The 24,824-nt window shown below is 43.7% G+C and overlaps 1 protein-coding gene across 10 annotated transcripts in view; it reads left to right on the top strand.

Annotated features, from left to right (window-relative positions):
• LRCH3 (leucine rich repeats and calponin homology domain containing 3) overlaps positions 1 to 24,824 on the top strand; it is a 123,314-nt gene that overhangs the window by 81,941 nt on the left and 16,549 nt on the right. For 4 of the 10 annotated variants that reach the window (XM_040349729.1, XM_040349733.1, XM_040349724.1 and 1 more), the window contains exons 12-15: positions 4,312 to 4,363; positions 4,506 to 4,628; positions 7,844 to 7,888; positions 21,476 to 21,529. In XM_040349729.1, coding sequence (XP_040205663.1) covers positions 4,312 to 4,363; positions 4,506 to 4,628; positions 7,844 to 7,888; positions 21,476 to 21,529 — 274 coding nt within the window. The remainder of the gene's footprint in view (positions 1 to 4,311; positions 4,364 to 4,505; positions 4,629 to 7,843; positions 7,889 to 21,475; positions 21,530 to 24,824) is intronic. The other 6 variants (XM_040349727.1, XM_040349731.1, XM_040349725.1 and 3 more) reach the window with 5 other exon arrangements.

Here is a 24,824-nt window from a genome sequence, read left to right as displayed (position 1 = left end):
ATAAGCGTAAATTGATTTGTTTGCGCAAAAGTGATAGCGTCTACAAAATAGGGGATATATTTATGGCATTTTTATAAAAAAAAAATGTTTTTTTCACTAGTAATGGAAGTGATCAGTGATTTTTTATTTTTTTTTAAAAAGTATACATACCCCTTAACATTTTATGTGATAGACCAACACAATTGTAAAGTGGAAGGAAATTGATAAATGGTTTTCAATTTTTTTTTACAAATATGTGAAAAGTGTGGGGTGCATTTGTATTCAGCCCCCCTGGGTCAATACTTTTTTTGTAGAACCATCTTTCGCTGCATTTACAGCTGCAAGTATTTTTGGAGATGTCTCTACCAGCTTTGCACATCTAGAGTGAAATGTTTGCCCATTCTTCTTTGCAAAATAGCTCATGCTCTGTCAGATTGCATTCAGAGTGTCTAAACAGCAATTTTAAAATCTTGCCACAGATTCTCAATTAAATTTGGGTCTGGACTTTGACTACGCCATTCTAACATTAACATATGAATATGCTTTGATCTAAACCAGGGGTCTCCAAACTGTGGCCCGAGGGCCAGATGTGGGCCTTTGCTAGCCTTTATCAGGCCCTTGGAGCACTATTCCTCCCACTGACACCAACAATGGGGCACTATTTCTTCCACTGATACCAATGATGGATACTATTCCTGCTATTAATATGAACACTACTCCTCTTGACCACCAACCCTGAGGCCATATTTATTCTCACTCATGCTAAGCCCATGACATTTTCTGCCCCTGTTGGCCACAATTCAGCCCTCCAAAAGTCTGATGGACAATCAAGTGGCCCTTTTGTTTGGTGCCCCCTGATCTAAACAATTCAATTGTAGCTCTGGCTGTATATTTAGGGTCGTTGTCCTGCTGAAAGGTGAACCTCTGCCCCAGTTTTAAATCTTTTGCAGACTCTTAGCAGGCTTTCTTCTCAAATTGCCCTGCATTTGGCTCAATCTATCCTTCCATCAACTCTAACCAGCTTCCCTGTCCCTGCTGAAGAAAAGCATTCCCATAACATGATTTTCCCACCACCATGTTTCACGGTGGGGATGGTGTGTTCAGGGTGATGTGAAGTTTGCATCCATATATGGTGTTCTGCTTTTAGGGCAAAAAGTTCCCTTACATGGCTTCTCTCAAACTGTACTTATTATGCCTTTCTTTCAAAAATGGCTTTCTTCTTGCCACTCTTCCATAAAGGCCATATTTGTGGAGTGCACAACTAATAGTTGTCCTGTGGACAGATTATCCCACCTGAGCTGTGGATCTCTGCAGTTCCTCCAGAGTTACCATGGACCTCTTGGCTGTTTCTCTGATTAATGCTCTCCTTACTCTGCCTGTCAATCTATTTCGACACCCATGTCTTGGTAGGTTTGCAGTTGTGCCATACTTTTTCCATTTTCAGATGATGATGGATTGAACAGTGCTCCGTGAGATTTTCAAAGCTTGGGATATATACTGGTAGGTGTGTGTGTGTGTGTGTGTGTGTGTGTATGTATATATGTGAGATAGAGATTATATATATATATATATATATATATATATATATATATATATATATATATATATATATATATATATATATATATATATATATATATATATATATATATATATATATATATATATATATAATCTCTATCTAATTTTTAACCTTTTTAACTTCTCTGCAACTTTATCCTTGGCTTTCATGATGCTGTTTGTTCACTAAGGTTGTTTTACATACCTTTTAGGGCTTCACAGAACGGCTGTATGTATACTGAGATAAAATGTAATACTGACCTAAAATCGCACACATAGGTTGGACTTGTCTTTTTTTCAACCTCCCCTACTATGTAACTATTAAAGCAGAAGTAAAGTCGGCTGTGTGTTTATTTTTTCAAGGCCCCCCAGGTGGGTTATGCCAAAACGTAGTAGTATTTTACTAGCACAGCATATTGGTACAATGTGGCAGACTTGCCTGTCATGTGGTGTTCTCCCAGCACAGCGCCGGGATCGATCTGGCGGGCCCCAGGCACTTCCATCTTCGCCCGGTTTTCTTTCCGGGTTCCGTGCCTTCGGCCACTTGATAGGCCAGGAGTCACATCACCGTGGCACGGATCGGGGCCATAAATGTTCGCTGAGCTGCACATGCGGCTCAGTAAACATGACAGCTGACAGGCAGATGGATGCATTTATGGCAGACGAGAACCAATAGGGTCTCTTCTGTCATAAATACCCTTCCTGTCAGCCATTTGAGTAAAAAATAAGTTTACTTTCTCTTTAAATTGAACACAATTGGACTCTTTTTACTAATTGGGTGACTTCAGAAGGCAATTGGATCCACTAGATTTTAGTCAAAGGTATCGACGTTCAGGCCGGGTTTACACTTGTACGACAAGCGCTCCGACATTGGGAGCTCATGTCACATGATTTGTTTCCTATGAGAGCTTTCTTAAAGGAACACAAAAGGTTCGTTTTTTATTAGATCAATTGATTGCTGTAAGCAAGAGCATTTAAATATCACTTACCTCGTTTTTCCTTTTGACCTCCAAAATACAGTAATCCAGGTTTGAAAATGCCATTTCCTGTCTCTCCTCTTCTTGCTTTCCACCAGCATCTGAGCTGTTTTGCATGGTGGAAAGCAGAATGTGCTCACCCCCTCCCTATGACTACAGCCCTGTGTGAAGATGCGCTCTTATCCCTCACAGGCATGGAGGCTAAGCCTAATGGGAACTGTAGTTCCCATTAGGCCGTGATGTAGCAAGAATGAATGCGCAACGCAAACCAGGAAGTCAGTGAGAATAACGATTCTGGAGTGCTGGAGGTGTATAAAACAGCTCGATTTCAACAGGTATCAAACTAGTTATAATGCAAAACATTAATTTTTACTTTATCAGCTACTGTCAGACTTTAAGAGGAAAATATTTTTGTTTTTACAACCCCTTTAACTGGTACAACACAAGTCAGCCCGACTTTGAAAATGGTCCCTTCTTTGATCCTACTTCAGCCTATTGACTGTCATTGGAGTGGGATCATCATCTTAACTAATCTGACTTTGGCATGCGACTTTTGCTCTGAGGATCTTGAAGGGGATCGTTACGCCAAATTTAAAAAAACGCATGGGGTCCCCCCGTTCAAGACCATACCAGGCCCATCGGCGCCTTACCTGAGCACGCAGCCCGGCAGGTCGGTAAATGGCATGGGGACGAGCGAGCGACCCCCTCCTGAACATACCAGGGAACATGCCCTCAACATGGGGGTGTGGGTGCTTTTGGGGCAGCCCGCCCCAAAGCACCTTGTCCCTATGTTGAGGACAAGGTCCTCTTCCCGACAACCCTTGCCGGTGGTTGTCGGGGTCTGCGAGCAGGGGGCTTATTGGAATCTGGAAGCCCACTTTAACAAGGGGGCCCCCAGATCCCGGTCCTCCCACCCTATGCGAATAAGTATGAGGTACATTGTACCCCTACCCGTTCAAACAGCACACAGGTTTTTGACATTGTAATTTTATTAAATCAGCTCCGGCATCTCTTCCGATTTCTTCTCCCCTCTCCGGCTCTTCTCCCTCTTCTGCCAGTTCTTCTCATGTCCCCACTGCCCCAACCCACCCCCCCGACCCCTTGTGGAGAGCATGTGGCCTGGTATGGTTCGGGGGGGGGGGGGTCACACTATTCAGTCCCCACCCGCATTCCTGACCTGCCGGGCTGCGTGCTCGGATTAGGTACTGGTATGGATTTTGGGGGGCACCCCACGCTGTTTTTTTTGGTGGGGGGGTTCCCCTTGAAATCCATACCAGACCAAAGGGCCTGGTATGGTCATGGAGGGGGAACACCATGCCGTCTTTTTTATTTTCATGGAGTTTTCTCTAAAGATTCATACCAGACAAAGTGCCTGGTATTGTCGGATCCCCATTCATTGAAGTCAGATGAGAGTTGTACTTCAATTTGCAGGGAGGGTAAAGTTGGATCCACAGTCTGACGACTGTCGTGTCGTACCAGTATGAACCCCGCCTAAGGGGGCTGAATTCAAATGCACGGCACTATTTTCAGATATTTATGTGTAAACCATTTTGAAAACCATTCATCGTTTTCCTTCCACTTCACAATTATTTGCCACTTTGTGTTGGTCTATCACATAAAGTCCCAATAAAATAAATTTACGTCTTTGGTTGTGACATGACAAAATGTGAAAAATGTCAAGGTATATGAATACTTATTTAAGACAATTTATGTGCTATGTATTGATACCCATTTCATGTTTGCGGTTTGCTGTTTCTATCATTGCTTTTTAACGCAACATATTTTTGCTTTTTAGGACTCAGTTGGATGCTATGTATCTTATTGCACTGACAAAAAGTCCTAACCAGGTAAAGTTACTAGTTGCATAAAAAAAAAAAAATTTGGGGTCCTTGTGTTTTGCATGGCAGTTCTTTGGTTTATGTACATGAGCTTCTTGTTCACTAATACTTTCTTTTCTGCATCTAACCTCCACTTCTTTGGGTTCCATAGACGGATACAGACCAGCGTAGGCGAGATTTGCTAGAATCCACCAGGAGGGAGGCACAACTAGCGGCCCAGCAGTATGAGGAGCAGAGGATAAGGGACAGTTTAACGCACTCAGACTCTTTAAATGTAAGTCACTGCTGTGTTCATGGCATGTAAACAACAATTTGATAGTGGAAGAATTAAGTTTCAAAAAATATTTACTTTTTTGTTTTTTCTTAAAAATTGAATGATCTCTCCTATTATAACTGCGGTTTTAGGCTTTGGTAGCTGCTGGTGAATATAATCATGGTCATATTTTTATCCTTGCCGGTTTCCTCACCATTTCCTTGTTAAGCCCTCTGCTGTAGATGTTGCAGGACATTTACTCCCCTTTTGATCCTGCTGTATGTTTTATGTTAAATAATGCAAGAGGCATCAGAATCTCCTGGATGATGTTGGAACAGAGATGTTGTTCCAGAATAATGCAGCAGGAAGCTTCATAAAGAATTGTTACCATCAGAGTCCCCCAAAATATTTGAGATTTGTTCTCCCTTTATGTCCCAGAGACCCCCATGGCATTGCTGATTCCTCTCTCTGGAGTGGAATCTTAACATACTCTTTTTTTTAAAAAACATTAGGTCTGATCTATAGTAAAACTCAAGGATTCCTCACAGTAAAATAGGCAGAAGGTGCTCCAGAGAAGGTAGTCTAAAAAATAAAGCATCTTTTTTGTGTGACTGTTGCAGTATTCTCTTCTAACATTCAGAGGCGCAGGCTGCAAGCCAAAGCCCAGCATAGTTATGTGGAGCCACTTTTTGTAGCATTATTCTGTGACCTCAAAGTGGTGGACGTATAGGGAAGTGGGTTTAAAGGGTCACTAAAGGAATTTTTTTTTTTTTTTTAGCTAAATAGCTTCCTTTACCTTACTGCAGTCCTGGTTTCATGTCCTTGTTCGTTATTGCTCTGATGTTGCTGTAATCCTTCTCTGTTTCTGAACAGTCTGTTTCCTGATGAAAAAAGTCATGTGAGCTTTCTCTCTGTGGCACTATTTAAGGAGGTGTGATTACTGTGTGTCTAAAACCCCTCAACAGCAATCAGTTTCGTTTTACAAACCATCACTGCCCTGTATGGCTCTGTGTATCACAGAAGCATGAAACTAGATGCAAAAACGAAACTGAAACTCTAGGTACTTTATATGATTGATTTTTATCTATTTTTAATCAATTAAAAGGAATCGGTTAACTATTATGTCTCTATACCCTGTAAACAGTCATTTCAGCAATTTTTTTTTTACCTTTAATGATGTTGAATTCATGCGTGTGCTGGGGACAGCATCAAAATTATATATTTACACACAAACACATGTATAGGATATGTATATTAACGTAACACTCTAGGCCACATTGTATACGTAAACCAAAACTAGAAAAGAAGTCCGACTATAGTATATAGGCCAGACAAAATAGTCTTAAATAAAATGGAAAATTATATTATACATAGTCTTGAAAAACGGAAACATTCATAAAAACATAGATTTGTTCTGCTTAATTGATCAACTGTACATAAAATATATATAATGCTCTGGCTTGATCCACTGTAAGAGAGATCCTCATGCGTCAACACGTTTCACCGAAGTTGAGCTTCATCAGGACACATGTGTGGTACAGTAATCCTCTAATTATTTTTTACAGTATTTAAGATTCCAGAATTCATATATACATATACACATATTCTAGTATCGTCATCTAGTTTCCTGTGTGGGACGTACCTCAGCAACACATATGGAGCAGCAAGGGGAGCCCCAGCTGGACACCAACAATAAAAGAGCAATATCAAAAGGATTGCCATAGAAACTAGTATCACATTGTTAAATGTCACTGTATAGGGATTACAGAAATGACTATCTTATTGGTACTTCTGCATCAAAAACGCATGGATAGTAGGTTATATGGTTTTCAATAGCATAGTTCACACCAGTGCTTACAGTTCCATTGCTTTCCAGTTCCAGAAAAAAAATGCACTAAAATGCACCTAGATGCACCAAAAAAAGCAATGGAACACGCATGCCCTCATTGAGGCTGGGTTCACTTGGATACTACACGACAGTCATACGACTTTCATCCTACTTTTCTCTGCGACATCTGTCCTACATCGGTCCTACATCCATTCGACTTGAATGAACAGGATACTTCTTTGATCCGACTTTGTGGTAGTCTGCAGCTGTAATCACCATGTCGGATGTCAAAAGTCAGATGGTTGGGATAAGGATCTTACTTTGATCCAACTTCAGTGATATTCAATGGGCTGAAGTAGGATCAAAGTTGGACCAAAGTAGTATAGGGGGCATTTTCAAAGTCGGACCAGTTAAGGCTCTTATAGGGAAACATTGATTTTCACAGGTCGTGCGACATGATGTCGGAGCGACAAGTGTGAACCCAGCCTTCAAGGGGTTGTAAAGGTAAAAAAAAAAATTCACCTTAATGCATTCTGCATTAAGGTGAAACAAAATCGGATGTCAGCCCCCAGCCCCCGTTTTTACTTACCTGACCCTTCAAAAGTCCCGCGCTCGCCATCCTCGAGTCGAAGCCTAGCCGTTGGTTGACTGCAGTGGATGATGTCATCGCTATAGCACAGAGCTTTAAAAAAAAATATCTTTGTTCCCTCTCTAAATTGCTCTCACGCCCACAAGATCTACTTGTCATACACAATCTATACATCAAAACGTAGGTATTTTTGTGATACGCCTTTTACTTTTCTCTGGTTGAGCTTCCAAATGACAAGAGTTCTACACTTTCTCCCATTGACTGTCCTGTATAAAATTCTTCAGATTTCCCAGCAAAATGCACAGTGAACTTATTTTTTAAATCGCTGACATGCCCACATTTTTAAGTTTGTCAACATAAATTTCATACCGATACGTTCACAAAGGCTGTATGTCTCCAACGGTGATGTCGCTGTTTCGATGGCATGTACTGTTGTGGATTTATTAAGGCTTGTTTGAAGGGTTCTCTCACTCATTAGGTGTGGGGATTAATGATCAAAGAGAGACTTTATAAGTACTGAAGGAACACTGATTGTATGTCCTAAAGATAGTGTAGTGGTTATGGTGAATGCCTTTGGTGTGGGCTTGGCAATTCAGCTATTCAGCATTCCCACACATTTTCTGCAGGAAATGCATTTTCTAGTTTTTAGATGTGATTGCTCTAGGAACAAATTAATCACTTGGGTATTCGTTTTCTATATGGTCCAAGGGAAGTTTGTTTTTGGTCCTGATCTAGTTTTGCAAGTTTTGCCCACTTTGTTGATTTTGTACTTCCAGTATATGGTGGAGCTAACCAATTCATTATTTTATTATCTTTTAGCAGAAAGCACTGAGTCCAGAGAAACAGAGCCCATTGGATATTGAGGTATGTTAAATCACATACAGTTGTCCTTGTATAGCATCTCTAATCAGCCGTTGAGGCTATTGTTAGTCTGTATTTTATATTGCCTTTAGTTTCACAGATCCCTGGTAAAGGTTCTAGTTTGCCTTATCCATCCTGGTATCGCTTAAATTTTCTGTTCTATTCTATCATAAAGCTTCAATCAATTAGGCTATTGTGACCGCAGATAAGCTCATACTTTTGTTCTGGGTCAGTGAGTCAAAGGATCGTAAAGTAAGGATAAAGCTGGGGGAAATGCAGTGTTAATGGGGGAAATGCCTTCTGCGGAGCCGTCCCTGCCAGGAGAACACAGTGATTGCTGCTATCAGCAATAATCACATTTAAAACCCAACAGGCTGGTTTGTACCCAAGTTGATTGATCATGGGTACAATCACCCTGCCCCTACATGGTTTGAATCTTGGCCGGTCCCTGCTAAACCAACCGAGATTCAAACCGTCTCTGAACGGCTTAAGAATGACAGCCCCACAGCCTGCACCTTCAAAACAGTAAAGTCGCTTTCTTATTTGTAACGACTGGAGAAGTTTTGTTTACCAAGTTATTTCATAGTTTGTTTTTTGTCATAGAAAATGAAATGTCCAAGGGGGTAAAAACTTCTTCTTATAGGCACTGTATATTCAAATTATATAAACGTAAATCTTTCAGGCTTATCGGTCAACAAATGTATAGTTCTCTAAGGATATGGTTATTGTCCGTGAGCCCAGTAACAGTTTTAAAACGGCATCTGTTGTAAGATATTATTTATGGTATTGCTTTTATAGCATAAGTTATGTTTAATTTGTATATTGGGTTAGTTTAAAGCTAAACGACTCTGATGAAATGCCTTGCATTCTAGGAGAAGAATACTGGTTTTGTGTATTGACAAGGGGTCATGAAGGGGTGGCTGAATAGCTGTTTCAGTCGCTGCTTATAACTCCTTGCAGCATGAAATCACTGCAGTGGGGAGTACCCGCCATCATTGGAGGAAGGACTTTCTCAGTAAACAGCAGAGCATGGATGCACTTTATTAGAGTCAACTTATGTGACTAAGTGATTTGTGCTCAAAAATGTTTTCTCTTGAGCTCAGCTTTGAGGGTATCTCTTGTATTATGCTTTGTAAAGGTTTCCTGTTGGTAAATCTGACAATACACTGGAAATTTTTAGATTTTTTTTCCTGTTCATTGAGGGAAACGGGACAGTTGGGTTATACTGTAACCTACAGCAGGATTCAGACCCTGAAAAACAAGCTGTTACCAGTCCAATTTAACCCCTCCCACACTCGGCATGCATCCGTTTGTTTGCTAGTGTAAAATGAGGATAGATATCGTTTTCTCTAAGAAACCATTTTTACCAGTCCATTTTCCTTGTCAGTGTGTCTTCGTTTAACATTTCTATACAGACTGCTTAAGCAGGTCTCTATACACAAATATTTGAATTGCCATATCCTCAGCAATAGCTATGGAGGCCCAACCTGAACTCCGCTCGACTGGATGATTGCAGAACTAGCTTCGAAAAAGTTTTTATGGCACTGGGTTCTGCATAGTGGCACCTTTCAGACCTTAATGTACATTGGTCTCAGAACTCTTTCCAGGTCCTGTGCCATGGCACAGCCTCTGATATACAGTGCATCTGGAAAGTATTTGTGGTGCTTCACCTTTTTTATGTTGCAGCCTTTTTCCAAAATTGAATGCATTTATAATTTTCCTCAAATTATACAAACAATACCCCATAATGACAATGTGAAAGAAGTTTGTTTGAAATCTTTACAAATGTATTAAAAATAAAAAACAAAACAATCACATGTACATAAGTATTCCCAGCCTTTGCCATTACACTCAATATTGAGCTCAAGTACATCCTGTTTCCACTGATCATCCTTGAGCTGGCACACACCTGTCACGTGACAATCTGCCTGGGGTTTGCCAAAAAGCACCTGAAGTACTCGGACCATAAAAAACAAAATGTTCTGGTCTTGTGAAACAAAGATGGAACTCTTTGGCCTGAATGGCAAGCATCATGTCTGGAGGAAATCGGGCACTGCTCATCATTTGGCCAATTCCATCCCTATAGTGAAGCATGGTGGTGGCGTTGTCATGCTATGGGGATGTTTTTCAGCGGCAGGAACTGGGAGACTAATCGTGATCGAGGGAAAGATTAATGCAGTAATGTACAGAGACATCCTTGATGAAAACCTGCTCTCCAGAGCGCTCTGGACTACAGAGTGGGGCGAAGGTTCATCTTCCAACAGGACAGCCACCCTAAGCACACAGCTAAGATAACAAAGGAGTCGCTACAGGACAACTCTGTGAATGTCCCTGTGTTGCGCAGCTTGAGCCCAGACTTGTACCCGATTTGAACATCTCTGGAGAGATCTGTAAATGGCTGTGCACCAAGGCTCCCCATCCAACCTGATGGAGCTTGAGAGGTCCTGCCAAAGAAGAATGGGAGAAACTACGCAAAAATAGGTGTGCCAAGCTTGTAGCATCATACTCAAAAAGACTTCAGGCTGTAATTGCTGTCAAAAGAGCTTCAACAAAGTACTGAGCAGAGGCTGTGAATGCTTGTGTACATGTGATGTTTTTATTTGTAATAAATTGGCAAAGATTTCAAACAAACTTCTTTCCTGTTGTCATTATGGAGTATTTTTTGTAGATTTTTTAAAGAAAATAATGAATTTAATCCATTTTGGAATAAGGCTGCAACACAACAAAATGTGGAAAAAGTGAAGTGCTGTGACTACTTTCCGGATGCACTGTAATCCATTCTCTGAAGGTTCACTTTGTAAAGAGGCCATGTGGGTCGAGCACATGGAATTACCAAACTATTAGGACTGTTTTTTTTTTTTGTGTGCCTGTTATAGGTTTGTCACGGTTGCCCACCATTTAGGGGTGCTGATTTTAGATATCCCAATTGTCTCCAAATCCTGTGTCCATCAATAAAGGCAAAATAATGTAGTTTTTTTGTTTGTTTTTTTAATGTATATCCATTTCTTGGAGTACACTGAAGGGACACTGGTTTCACCCTCCTCCATCTATAATCTTAACCACCAAGATTTACCCCTCTTCATTACCAGTGCATTTTTTGCGATATTGTCTTAATTTACCTGACAATTGCATGGCTATACCTAAATAAAATATATGTCCTTTTTTTTTTTTTCACAAATGGAGCTTTCTTTTGGTGGTATTTGTTGACCACTGCAATGTTAATTTTTTTGGCGCTATAAACAAAAAAACTGGCACTTTTGGGGGGAAAAAAAGTTTTTTGTTTTTTTTTCACTTTTTGCTATAAAACATATCCAATAAAAAAAAATCAAAAATCAAGTTTGATTTAGTATCAATTTAGGCCAATATGTATTCTGCTACATATTTTTGGTAAAAAAATTCAATAAGCGTATATTTGTTTGCGCAAAAGTTAAAGACAAACTATGGGATATTTTTATGGAATTTATATTTTTATTTTACTAGTAATGGCAATCGGCGACTTATAGTTGGACTGTGATGTTGCAGCGTACAAATAGGACACTAGCTAACACTTTTTTGGGAACCAGTGACACTAATACATTGCTAAAAATATGCACAGTCGCTGTACTAATGACACTGGCTGGGAAGGGGCGATCAAAGGGTTGGCTGTGTGCCGAGCCTGAGTTTTTGTATAATGTGAGAAATGCTTTTTACTAGGGGAAGACATGGATCCATGTCCCTGCTTTGCAGGAACACAGGATCCATGCCTTCCCTACTGACAGAATAGCAAATTGCCTTGTTTACATAGGCAGACTGACGTTTTGCCTCTACCAAATGACTGGCGGGTGCCTGCGGACATTGAGTCCACGGTAACGCTGATTGGTTCCCGCTGTGTATATAATCGCAGCGTGGGTGAGCCAGTGGTGTGTATTCGCACCCGCTACCATGAAGATCCAGATCACGTATATACAGTTGTGTTCATAAGTTTACATGCAGAATTTATGATTTCTTGGCCATTTTTCAGAGATTTGGCACACAGCTGCCACCCTGTAGCACTAAAACTGCTATAGGAATGTCACAAAGTGGTTAATACTAGTAAGTTGTGCTGGGAGTGGGAGGGGTATACTAGACTGGTTGCTTGGGTTTTTGGTGTTTTTCTTGCCAGTGTCCAAATTTTCCTGTAGCCAGGGTAACAGAATTGTCTTTGTGTCCTGTGTTCTTCATTGAATTCCAAGAAATTAATTTCTGATTAACCAGCCTTTTAAGGCTCCATTCACATTTGCGCGTCTCCAAAGGTGCTCGCATTCAGTGCGACTTTGATGCTACTTTGATCCAACTTTACATTCCCTTGACCAAAGTAGTGCAGGCACCTTTTCAAAGTCGCACTGATTTGCACTGGTGCCATTGAAAAGAATGAGCTGCGACTTTGCTGTCCAAATTTGCATGACAAGTCGCACAAGTGTAAATGGAGCCTTAATCTTTTGGTTTTTCATTTCAGTATTGAGATGTACACTTGATATGTATGGTTTAAGTTAACTTGCCATAGAAGATTTGCTACTTTGCCTCATCCTTTTCTGTTATACCTGTACCTTCACTAAATTACTGTGCAGTTAAAAATTACCAGCTTGTAGATGCCTACTAAAAGAACAATGCTGGCATGCATTTGGACTTTATGTAGTATTACCTACTAGTCCCGTCAATTCATGTAATGATAAAGGAGGGCAGACATGAAATCCAGCCTGTGAGAAGGCCATGGTTGCCCCCATAGATACAATGTAGAAATGAATATAAATAGGAAGGTGCAGGAAATATCCTGATGAGGACACAATTGCGTAAGGAGACTCTGATGGGGACACAGATGTATGAGGAGACTCTGCCGGGAACAGAAATGGACAGGGATTCTCTGATGGTGAACACATATGTTCTTTATGGGGAAGGTCTAATGTTTAGCCCTGGTGCATAAGGCTCCGGGATCTGATGGCGACCTTTTTTTTTTTTTCCCTGCAAATATCTGTGAAACATGATGCAGCCCTCAAAGTAAAAAGTTTGAGACCCCATGGTCTAGATAACCTGTCAACAAGCACAGCCCTATAGCTAAAATGTAAAATAAATGCCAAACTATTTTTATTACCACTATATACTCTCAGGAGCTGGGGTTTAGTATGTGAGGTTAAGCTTTTGGTAGTGCAACATGTGTAGGGGCCCATTCACCCTGGAATGCCTTGCGGATAGGTACTCTTCCGTGCAGCTGCCCACACTGCATTCTAATTGCACTGCCCTTGCGATCTGCTGCTGGAGGCAGTGCAAATTTAACACCCCAAACGCAGGTCGCAAATGCCCACACCAGATCGCATGGTACAAAAGTACCATGCAATCCGGTTGCTTGGTATTTAAAGTAGTGGATGCACTACTTTTGGTGCAGTGTGATTTTAATGGGCTGAAATTGCACTGTACAGAACTGCATGTGAATCGCACAGGAATCACACAGCGTTCCTGTGCGATTCACATGCAGTTCTTCTTGTGAATGGGCCGTAAAACTGGGTGACCCCTCTGGGCGCTAATGCTGAAACTGAAGCGTCAGGCTGAGCCAAAGTAAGAAAAGATGAATAGAATATTATGAATCTTTTTTTATAAGCAAGTCTGCATTGTTGCTTTGAATAAACCAAATATTTTAATTACCGAAGACCAATCCTGAACAGTTGAAATGTTTTTTAGTTTTTTTATAGATTTTTTTATTTTTTTTTTTTTTTAAGGACTCCATTTATAGCTAGGATACATTTCTGCAGCCATTTCCCCTCTCTTTAGCTGTTGAATTGTCAGGCATGTGCAGTTTTATTTTATCAAACATGTCATGTTAATGTACACAAGACGTTATAACTTGACCGATAGTAACCCACGTTTAAAAACATCAGTCTTGCCGCGTTTACATGCCAAAGTTAGTAATTTTGGCCCTTTGCAAAATAAAAGCCTGTAAACGAAACACGGCTAAATGCAATTTACCATATTTACACGCTGTTGCAGGCATTTGGATTTTCAAATGCCTGAACATCCGTCCTAAGTGCATTTTTTTGCTTTGCAAAAAATGCTTTGAAACTCAGCAGCCTATACGGCCCCTTTCACACTGACACGTTTTTCAGGCGGTTTAGCGCTGCGATACCGCCTGAAAAAATCATGCTCTGCAGTCTTCAGTGTGAAAGCCCAAAGGCTTTCACACTGAAGCGGTGCTCTAGCAGGACCGCTCCAAAAGTCCTGCTAGCCGTATCTCTGGAGCGGTGTGTTTACCGCTCCTACACCGCTCCTTCCCATCAAAATCAATGGGAAACCGCGGTAATAAGCCTCTGCAGATGCCCCTTGCTGGCGTTATTAACCCTTTTTCTCTTCCGTTCATAGACGGACACAGCCTTCATTGACATTAGGGTTATGCTTCTTCCTACCAGGAGAGTTTAGGCAGAATTTAACAGCACTTAAAGTGTTAAAACCTTTCCTTCGTGCCGCTCCTCCCAGGGGGCGTGGCTCCCCCAGGCATAACCCACACCCTGCTCTAGGAGCCTCAGTCTTTTTCTGCCTAACGACAGGAGAGGAGTCAGGCGCTTCTGGAGTCCCTGTACTCTGGAGTTTTTTTCTTGCGATTTTTCTCGCTTTTATTATTTTGTTCCTGCATTTTTGAATCCTGTGATTCTTCTATCAACAGCCGACTGGGTGACAGGCTGGGTCCTCGACTCTTGTAGTCCCCCCCATGTTCGGCCATCGAGCGTGTGCCGGCCCTTAGCTCAGCTTTGGGACGTCCACGACAGGCCCCGTTGCTCCAGGGGCGGCCGGGGAACTTCGGTTCTAGGGCACACATATGACCGGTCTCTATGGCTTTGTCACAGTGTGTCTGGCCGACAGCCATGCCGTTTACGGACGTTGGTTCTGTCTGGGATACCTCCAGCCGGGTAGTCGCAGGACGGGTAAGTAGTGGCCCCTTACTCAGGTAAGTGGTCTGGCTGGTGTTTTCCCTGGGGAGGTCGACTGAGGGTCCGCCCTGCTTTCCTCTCTCCCCTTCCTCTCCCTCCTTCCTCTCCCTCCTTCCTCTCCCTCCTTCCTCTCCCTCCTTCACCTGACTGGGTAGTGGCTGTGAAGGGGGGCTTCCTGGGTTTTCTTTGTTACCACCGGGGCCCGTGTGGTGTTGGGGGACTGTGTTGTTACTCTGGGGGGTGCTGCTGTGTTCTATGAGGTGATTTTTACCTCAGACGGCGGCCATCTTGGAAATCTTCTTGGTAACGCTGTGATTCTTCCCTGAGGTGACAGACACAGCACAGCCTCTGGTCTCTTGTAACAGTTTAGTGCTGTAACAGTTTTAGTGCTGTGAAACGCTGTGATTCTTCCTTGAGGTGACACACATCACAGCCAGCACATCAGAGCACACCTCAGGTTTTCAGCTCTCTCTGCAGCTGGGTGGGGTGGTGAATACCAGGGGCCCCCATGCTCTGCAATAGCAGCAAGGAGGTGACCAGTGGGTTTTTTTTTGTCCTGCCTTGCAGGGTGGGTGACTCAGCGCTGACACTATGGAACCTGAGCCAGGTTTCCCTCTCAAGCTATGCCTGAGTTAACCCTTAATGCCCCTTCCCCTGCCACATCTGTTATGTTGGCTGTCCTGGGCTTCTTGCCAGGTTTGAAGCAGCTAGTGCCCGGATGGGGGGGTAAAAAGTGCCCCCTCCCTGAGCCTGCTTCTGGGGATGTCTCTGACACAGAATCGCTGTTTTTTTCTGGTTCTGTTATGTCAGAGGCTGCAGTTTTAACCCTTATGGATAGTGAGGATGACTCTGCTGCAGTCAGTTGCTGGCAAGAATTTGTTGGAGCTCTTGTTTCTGCGGTGCGCGAGACTCTAAAAATTGAGGATGTGGCGGAGACACCTCCGTGTCAGTACCAGCAGACTGCCACGCACCGCTGAAGTGTTTCCTTGTGTTCCTTATTTGGTCAATATGTTATACAAGGAATGGGATGCACCGCAAAAAGTTTGTCAAAAAAAGTTTGCAACCCATTACCCCCTTGAGGGGGGCTTTTTGAAAAAAAAAAAGTAGGTCTCTCCTCCGCCAGTGGACCCCCCTGTGTCCAGACTGCGTAAGGCCACCATGTTAACTGTGTAAGGGGCTCCTGCATTTCAGGGGCAAAGCTCCTGCTGCAGGAGCTGGAAGAAGGGGAAGAAGGGGCTTCCGAATCCTCTAGGGACCTGGCTGAACAATTGTTTCCGGGTCAGAAATTTCTCTGCGAGGCGGCCATGGATACGATCCGGGGCTTCCGTCCTCTAAGGTGGCCTTGGTGATGGCCGTTAAGGGTGAACGGTCCTTTTGGGACTTCCCTGAATGGCATCATTGAGGATGCCACGGGTGGTAAGCGCATGCTGTTCCCACAGTCTGGGAAGGGCAGGGGACCTCGTCCTGTGCAAGGACCCTCCTTGCCTACCTCCGAGCGTTTTTTCGCCTGCCCTGTGCGGTGGGGGTAGGTCTACATGGTGCTTGAATCCCCGCTGCGGGGTAGCAGCGCACCTGATACCGCATGCCTAACAAGTCTGCGGACATACCTGCTTCCGCCTGAAGGTCTGCTCCCGCCCGTGTCTCGGGTGGGAGACTGGCTTCGCATTGTGAAGTGTTTTCCTTGGGGTACAAGATTGAGTTTCTCTCTTGTCTGCCAAACAGGTTTTTTCCCTCCTGCCTCTGGCCTTCGCCGGTTGGCTCTGTCAGGGGCTGTCCAGGATCTTCTGGTCAGGGGAGTGATTGTGCCAGTTCCCTCGTTGGAACGGTCTCTGGGTTTTACTCCATTCTGTTTGTGTCCCCACGGAGGATGGGGCCCGGTCAATCCTGGGCCTCAAGTCCCTCGTTTTGTCAAGGTGCAAACTTTTAGGTGGTGTCGATTCGCTTGGTAATAGCGGCACTCCATCAGGGGGATTTTCTGCCATCCTTGGATGTCATGAACGTGTACCTGCATATCCTCAAACCACCGGAGATTCTGTGCTTTGCGGTCGGGGGGGACCATTTTCAATTGGTGTCCTTCCCATTCGGCGGGTTTTCGCCAAGGTGCTCGTCCCGATACTGGCCCGGCTGTGACAGCGGGGGTTTGTTATCATGGGATGTCTGGACGACATTCTCCTACGAGCTTCTTCGAGCCGTGTATCACGTGTCAGGCTCTCCGGGTGTTCGGCTGGTTTCTGGATTGTCTTGAAATCAGGGTTGATTCCGTCCCAGGGACTGGAATACCTGGGACTAGTCCTGGATTCCACCGGGGCGGGAGTGTTTTTCTCCTAACGGAGAAATTTCAGACTCTGCTATCTGCTGTGCAGCAGTTGCCGACCCAGAAGCGGTCATCTCTGCGTTTCTGCAGGAAGGTTCTGGGTCAGTTGGTAGCCTCTTGCGTGGCGGTTCCGTATGCCCAATTCCACGCCAGGGTACTACAGAGGGAACTGCTGTCACGATGGGACTAGCTTCCGTCATCTCTGGATTGCCAGATTCAATTGAGTCATCTGATCATGTCTCCCCTGGTGTGGTGGCTGGCGTTTTCCGGTGCTTCGGGCCGGAAAGTCATTTTTCTGCAGGCCACTGGACAGTGGTCACGACGGATGCCAGCCTCTCCGGTTGGGGAGGGGCGCTTGGGGCACCCAGTCAGCCCAGGGGCACTGGACTCAGGTGGAGTCCTGCCTACTGATCAACGTTCTGGAGCTCCGAGCAATCAAGCTTTGCCTTGCCAGGTGGTCCCTGGATCTACAGGGCCGACCGGTCAGGATCCTGTCCGATAACACCACGGCCGTGGCATAGGTTGATCATCAGGGAGGCACACGGAGTTCTGTTGCAGCGACGGGGGTCACGCACATCCTTTCGGTGGGCCGAAGGTCCGTTCCGGCTCTATCGGCCGGGTACATTACGGGAATACGGAATTGGCTAGCCGACTACCTAAGTCGCACTGCACTGGGCCAAGGAGAGTGGTCTCTCCACCCGCAGGTGTTTCGGGGTCTGTGCCGAAAGTGGGGCACTCCAGACGTGGACCTTCTAGCGTCCCGTCTCTATCGGTAGGTGCCACGGTTCGTGGCCAGGTTTCAGGACCCGTGGGCGGACGCGTCAGGCGCGTTGGTGGCTCCTTGGGGTCACTGTCGCTTACTTTACACCTTCCCTCCTCGGAAGCTTCTTCCTCGCCTGCTGCGCAGAGTGGAAGCTGTAGGGATTCTATCAGTCCTGATTGCCCCAGATTGGCCGCGTCGCTTCTGGTACGCGGACCTGATGCGTCTGGTGGCAGACGCCTCCTAGCGTCTTCCCCTGGGAATTGATTTTCTGTTACAGGGTCCGATCTTCCACCCTGTTTCACAGCCACCGGCCTTAGCGGCGTGGCTGTTGAGAGCCAGGGGCTTAAGGACCGAGGCCTATTGGGCTCGGTGGTCTCTACCGTGCTGCCTGCACGGAAGTCTACCTCACGTAGGTTTTTTTCCTCATACATGGAAGGCCTACTTCTCTGTGTGTGGGGAGATCAACTGGCACTCTCGTACATGCAAAGGAAAGAGGGGGGGGTTTTCCTCGCGCTAGGAGAATGAATATATATGAATTTCAAATGGATAAATGAATAAATAAATAAATAGTGAGTAATTCCAGCAGCAACGCTAAACATGTGATATACACGCAAAAAGTAAAAAGAAAAAACATGAGTTGCGCTAGGAGTCGCAACTTAATGCGAAAATAATATAAATAAATGAATGCATAAATGAATAAATAAAGTGCTAGTGCAAAAAATAGCAAAAAAAAAAAAAAGGATGATGCCCAAACAGTCATGGAAAAAACCTTTCGGAGTAAATACAACGATCTGCTATTTGGGACCAAACGCTTAGAAAACTTTGTTAGTCCATTAGAATTGCATACTAATCAATTGTAAGGCAGTCCAAAATGAGAGGGGAAATCAACAGCAGAACCCCAAAACATATGAATGTCCAAATAGATGGGCAAAAAACAGTTGCAGAGTAATAAAATGATCCAAATATTGAACAGCCTCTGGTCTCTGGTCAGAAGAAACATATATTCCCACCGAGAGGTAAGTAAGGGTGTGCTCTTACCAGATCCACGATCATAAAAAGCGTGTCGATCCACTCAGGTCATGGAGAAAACTCGGTCACAGCTGACAGGCAGAATATCCTCTCCAATGTGTTTAACGGCTCCACATCCATCCGGAGAACCAAGGGAAGAAATAGGCTCAGAATGTGAAGTACCGTCAAATATTTAATAAAAATTGTGCAACATATACACAGCGGTACATATAATTTAAAATTGCCGGCTAAAACAAGCAAACAGATACAAATAAAAAACGTGCGCCCGTGCATCCGGGGTCACGTAAAACGCAATGACGTTCGGTGCGTGGCTCCGCCCTGATCGATTTCGCCACAGATGGCGTTGTCCTCTCGTACATGCGTTGTGTTCAGGATTCTGCTGTCTTTGCAGCAGGGAGTGGTTCAGGCTCTCGCCTTACGTATGGTTAGGAGCCAGATTTCTGCTCTGGCTGTTTTTACTTGCAGCGACCCTTGGCATCGCACTCCTGGGTGCGTACGTTGGGTCAGGGGGTCTGACAGGTGGCCCCTCCGGTGCGCCCTCCATTACCCCCATGGGACTTGAATTTAGTCCTTTCAGTACTTCGGGATGCTCCCTTTGAGGACATTCGGGAGGTTTTTTGTTTATTGTCACAAAAGGTGATTTTATTTCTGGTAGCAATTACCTCGATCAAACGGGTGTCTGTCTGTTCTGGCGGCCTTATCTTGCAAGGCTCCCTGCTTGGTCATCTGTAAGGATCATCTGTAAGGCCGTTTTTTCTCCCTAAGGTCGTTTCCGCTTTTCACTTGGATGTGGACATTGTTCTTCCATCCTTATGTCCTCGGCCGAAATGCCAAGAGGAGGCCACTTTGCATCCTCTGGATGTGGTTCTGGCCCTACGAGTGTACTTATGTTACGGTTCCGTTCTGGAAGTCGGGCTCACTGTTCGTGTCGGTGGCTGGCCCTACAAGAGGGCCTGGCAGTCTCGTCGGCCACCGTTCCTAGGTGGTTCCGACGGATTGTGCTTCAGGCCTATGCCCTGAAGGGGCGGGCGCCCCCTTTCGGGTTAATGGCGCATTTGACCAGGACAATCGGGGCCTCTTGGGCTTTCCGGCATCATGCCTCTGTGTTACAGCGGTGTTGGGATGCATCCTGGTCGTCAATCCACGCTGTTTCAAAGTTTTACAAGGTGGATGTGTGTGCATCTTTTGATGCCTTCCTCAGCCGCAGGTGTTACGGGCGGCAGTTTATGTTTGGAGTTTCTCCGTTGAGCAACTCCGGTTTTTGTTTGGGGTGTAACCTGGTTTGCTGTGTTACTTTCCCACCCCTCGAGTTTTTTGACACTGCTTGGGGACGTCCCTAATGTCAATGAAGGCTGTGTCCGTCTATGAACGGAAGAGAAAATAGGATTTTTGTACTCACCGTAAAATCCATTTCTCTGAGTTCATAGACGGACACAACACCCACCCCTCCTTGGTTTGTACTGCTTGTTACGGACTGAGGCTCCTAGAGCAGGGTGTGGGTTATGCTTGGGGGAGCCACGCCCCCTGGGAGGAGCGGCACGAAGGAAAGGTTTTAACACTTTAAGTGCTGTTAAATTCTGCCTAAACTCTCCTGGTAGGAAGAAGCATAACCCTAATGTCAATGAAGGCTGTGTCCGTCTATGAACTCAGAGAAATGGATTTTACGGTGAGTACAAAAATCCTATTTTTGTCCGCTAGCGGGGGTTAAAACCGCACCGATAGCGGCCGATTATCACAGTCAATACGACGGTATAGCGACGCTAAAAATCACGCTGCTATACCACCAGCGCACCTCCTGCGCCCAGTGTGAAAGGGGCCTTAACGACTAGAAACAACCCTGTGTACACGTACTGATAAGATAACATAGAAGAGAGTACAGGGGCAGCTGAAAAAAATGCCCAACGGCTCCTAAATGTCTGTTTACCAGCAGCAGCGTACACGAGGCCTAAAAAGAATTTGGTTCTATTACATTTTTTTTTAAAGCTATTTTTTTATTTATCTTTTTCTTGCCGCTTGCCACATCAACACAAATTGTTTATACTTTTCCAGCCTGTGTAGTTTCCCCAGTCCCTGTAGACAGCAGTATTAGTATTATGTTCCCTTCAAGAAAGCTGCTCAAATTGCAGGGGCAATGATGTAGTAATGGTCATAGCTTTCTGTAGTGATCACCATGAATTGTCAGTAGCTTATCGCATGCTATAAACGTTGCTCAGGTTATGTTTGCATCTGAAGGGAATAGCTTATGTGGATTTGTATATAGTGTACCAGCAGCTGAATTAAATGTGATCTAAACACTCCAGTGCTGTTTCCTGATGTCACTGTTAATCCAATACTAGCATTTTTTTTATTTCTGATGTAGATTCTGTTTCTTTTCAGTCTTCTTAGGAAATGTCACTTTATTGCCATCCTGTATCCTATTCATTTTCCATGAGTAGATTGTCACCTTCCATGTGTGCTGCCATCATGTAACCTAGTGTTGCATTTTATCCTTTTTATGTTTACTCCATTGTGTGTTATTGACATTGCTCCATCTTTCCCCACCTTCATCTCAGTGTTCCCTACCATCCAGACGCTCTCAGCACACAGATGATAGTGCCCTTTTAGTGGTAAGAACCCTGCATGGAATTATCTGCCACCTAAAGCATGGCACAGTACCGCTTGAAATCCTTTGGTAGTGCATGTTAAAGAGCATAAACCAGGACTTTTTTTCCTTGTTAAGTGAGTGACATGCGAGACGTGTCGCAAAAAGTCATTTTCTAGCTGGACAAAAATATCCAGTAGCTAAACGCTTTATGATTTCACAGCACTGCTTGTGATTGTTCACAGATTCATAAGAGCAGGTCTAGCGTGCTTCTACTTCTGTGTTGTGTTGGATGTTAAAAAGCATGTCTACAGTCTCTGCTTCAGAAACTGTGATATAACTTCCAATGCAGTTAGAGCAATTTATTTTATTTCTATTAGTAAACGCAGAACATCATTGCTTTGTATGTCCCATTCAATAAAGATTGGAGATGGGGTTGTATATTGATCTAACTAGTGTAAATAAACTTAATGTAAAGTCTTCATCTATGGGTGCTTGTATTACCCAATCATTAGCTTAGGTCACTAGATGAAATAATGAGGCTGCAGTTCCTGTGGGTTGGGCTTCCCACATTACAGACAAGGTGGTTGCATGGGCCACAAGGTAAAGGTACAAAACAGAGCCTCTAGGCACTAATGTTCCAAAACCTAAACCACTATATGGAATTAAAATATAATTTCATGTTGGCTTGTGCACAGGGAAAATATACAAGCATGCTTGCTTAATGCTTCATCCTGATAGTGACAGAGTCCTGGTTTATGCTCTTGGTAGACTAGTTTTGCTTCTTAGCAAACCATGATTGATTCTGATTTTGGGCCACTTTTTCATTGGGATAGGTTACCGGGACTATAAAATCCTATTGTAACCTCATAATATAAGTTTGATTGTGTCTACTGCTCTCTAAAAGAATATTAATGTATCTGCAGTTGAGCTCACTTGTGCTGTGAATGTTGCATACAGCCAATTCAATTTTTCTATTTTGTAAGGGTTATAATCCCTGTCAGGTTTTTTTTTTTTTTTTTTTGCCATTTTGTTTCCCATTTGGGCAGATTTCTCTTCACTTCTATATCTAAAACGGGGAGCGAGAGGAAATCCCCTCTAAAATGTAAAAATTTGGGCTTATCCCCAGGGTCACCAGAACTGCATTCCCCATTGAAAGATTTTTCCTTCTATTCCTTTTTTGGTGATACTGTCAGTGATGCAGGTAAACAGGACAAATGGAGAGGAAGATTTTCCTAATAGGCACACAGACAGCAACAAAAAACCTGACAGGAGTTCTAATCCTTATGCCTTTACATGTACTTTAAATTTAAAGTGATCAATTATCACAGAATGATTCTCATTTAGTTAAAGGGAAAAAAAATCCTGACACTGTAAAACTGCTAATGTAGTGTTTTGAAACCTTTTCCTGCTACTGATTTTTTTTTTGTACTTTTTACTGACTTCGAAAATAAGGTAAAGGTACAAAACAGAGCCTCTGGGCATCCCCCGGCTCAAGGTAGTACAATAGCACACATGAACTAAAATAGCAGGTGAACCTAAAGTAAAAAATGAAAAAAAAAAAAAAAACACCCTTGCTACTCGTTGAACTCGAGCAGAACCCCCAGACTTCTAGGTCCAGTATAACAAGAGAACAATGTTTCCTGAGGAATGTATCCTCTCTTTGCTACCCTATGGGCTGACATGGTGAAAAACTGTCAACCACGTAGATCATACAATGATTAAGTTATCCATTAAGGCCCCTTTCACACTGGGGCGGGAGGTGCAGTGGCGGTAAAGCGCCACTATTTGTTGGCAGCGCTTTACCGCTAATTTCGCAGCGCTGTTCGGCTGCAAGCTGGGCGGTTTTACCCCCGCTAGTGGCCGAGAAAGGGTTAAAACCGCCTGCAATGCACCTCTGCAGAGGTGCATTGCCGGCGATATAGCTGCGCTGTCCCATTGATTTCAATGGGCGGGAGCGGTGAAGGAGCGGCATACACACACCGCTCCTTCACGGCGCAAAAGATGCGTCTGGCAGGACTTTTTTTACCGCCCTGCTAGCGCACTGCTCCAGTGTGAAAGCCCTCGGGCTTTCACACTGGAGCAACAGCTGTTGAGGGTCGGTTTCCCGGCACTATTTTTAACGCAATAGCACCTACAAACCGCTCCAGTGTGAAAGGGGTCTAAGAGAGGCAGGGGGCTATTTAGATACACGACCGCACAGAGGCCAGTCTTTAAAGGAGACTGGTAGTAGCCTCTGAGTCATGTTAGTCTACAATAGTGGCGTCTGATTCCAACCAGATTTCCCACACTTTGTAAAAACTTCTGCTTATTTCTACAGTAGTATTTGTTTTGATAAAGTTGACTGTGGGCATTTATGTAAAGTTCTGGAAATGTAGTTGGTCACAGTCCCCTTCTAAATATTATGCTACTGTATATCTTTATATCACAAGATGTTGCTACTTCTTATTTTTAGCAGTTTATTACAGATTCTGATTTCTAAATTGCAATTCAAACATGACAGGTAGAATGTTGTGTTGCTTTGCTGTAAAATATCTACTTTCCAACACACGTCTTCCAAAACAGGTAGATTTTACTCAAAAATGATCACTGGCTCATTCACACCACCCATGTTTCAGTAACGTGCAATAATGAAGCATGTCACCACACCATTACATGTTGGCGCTTAGGGTTGCCCTACCATTCATTGAAATGCGCTGCATCAGACAAAATGGTCATGTCTGAGTTATGTTATTTTTTTGACCATCTAGTATGTTGGCAGCTCTTTTATTTTATTTCTGTGTGTTAAACCTGAATTAGAACAGCCAGAAAACTGCATGCCTACATTGGTCCAGGTTGGCACAATATAAGTATGCATATCCCATACCTGATGGCGCTCTGGGGAAGCTGATAATCACTGTAGTAATCGTGCTACTATAGTGATGGTTGCGATCCTTTTTTTATTTTTTTGCATTTAAAATTTCCGTACATAAAACAATTTGGCCCTGTCCTGTCTACACTGCATGTATTTTCATTATTTTTTTTTATCCAATTCATGGATTCTAGTGATCTAGATGGAAATGAAATGAATGTCGGAACCACGAACACACTGTTTTCTTGTCTTGCAATCAGTGTGTCCTTAGCTAGTTTCTTATTTCCATTGTACTATTTTTTAGGTTAGTTTTAGCACATTGAACGAGTTCTGCCTGTACAGAGCTTTGCATTTGACCGTTTCCATTAAATGCTTTTTTTTGTAGCAATTTAAGAGATTAAACCAAAGGCAGCACTAGTGAAATAGTGATATCCATGCATAATCCAGATATTTTTCTACTATTGTCTGT

This window comes from Rana temporaria, chromosome 4 (genome assembly GCF_905171775.1).
Source record: "Rana temporaria chromosome 4, aRanTem1.1, whole genome shotgun sequence".
Taxonomy (NCBI): Eukaryota; Metazoa; Chordata; class Amphibia; order Anura; family Ranidae; genus Rana; species Rana temporaria.
Note: the sequence above shows the minus strand (reverse complement) of the source record. Positions and strands in the feature narration are given on the sequence as shown.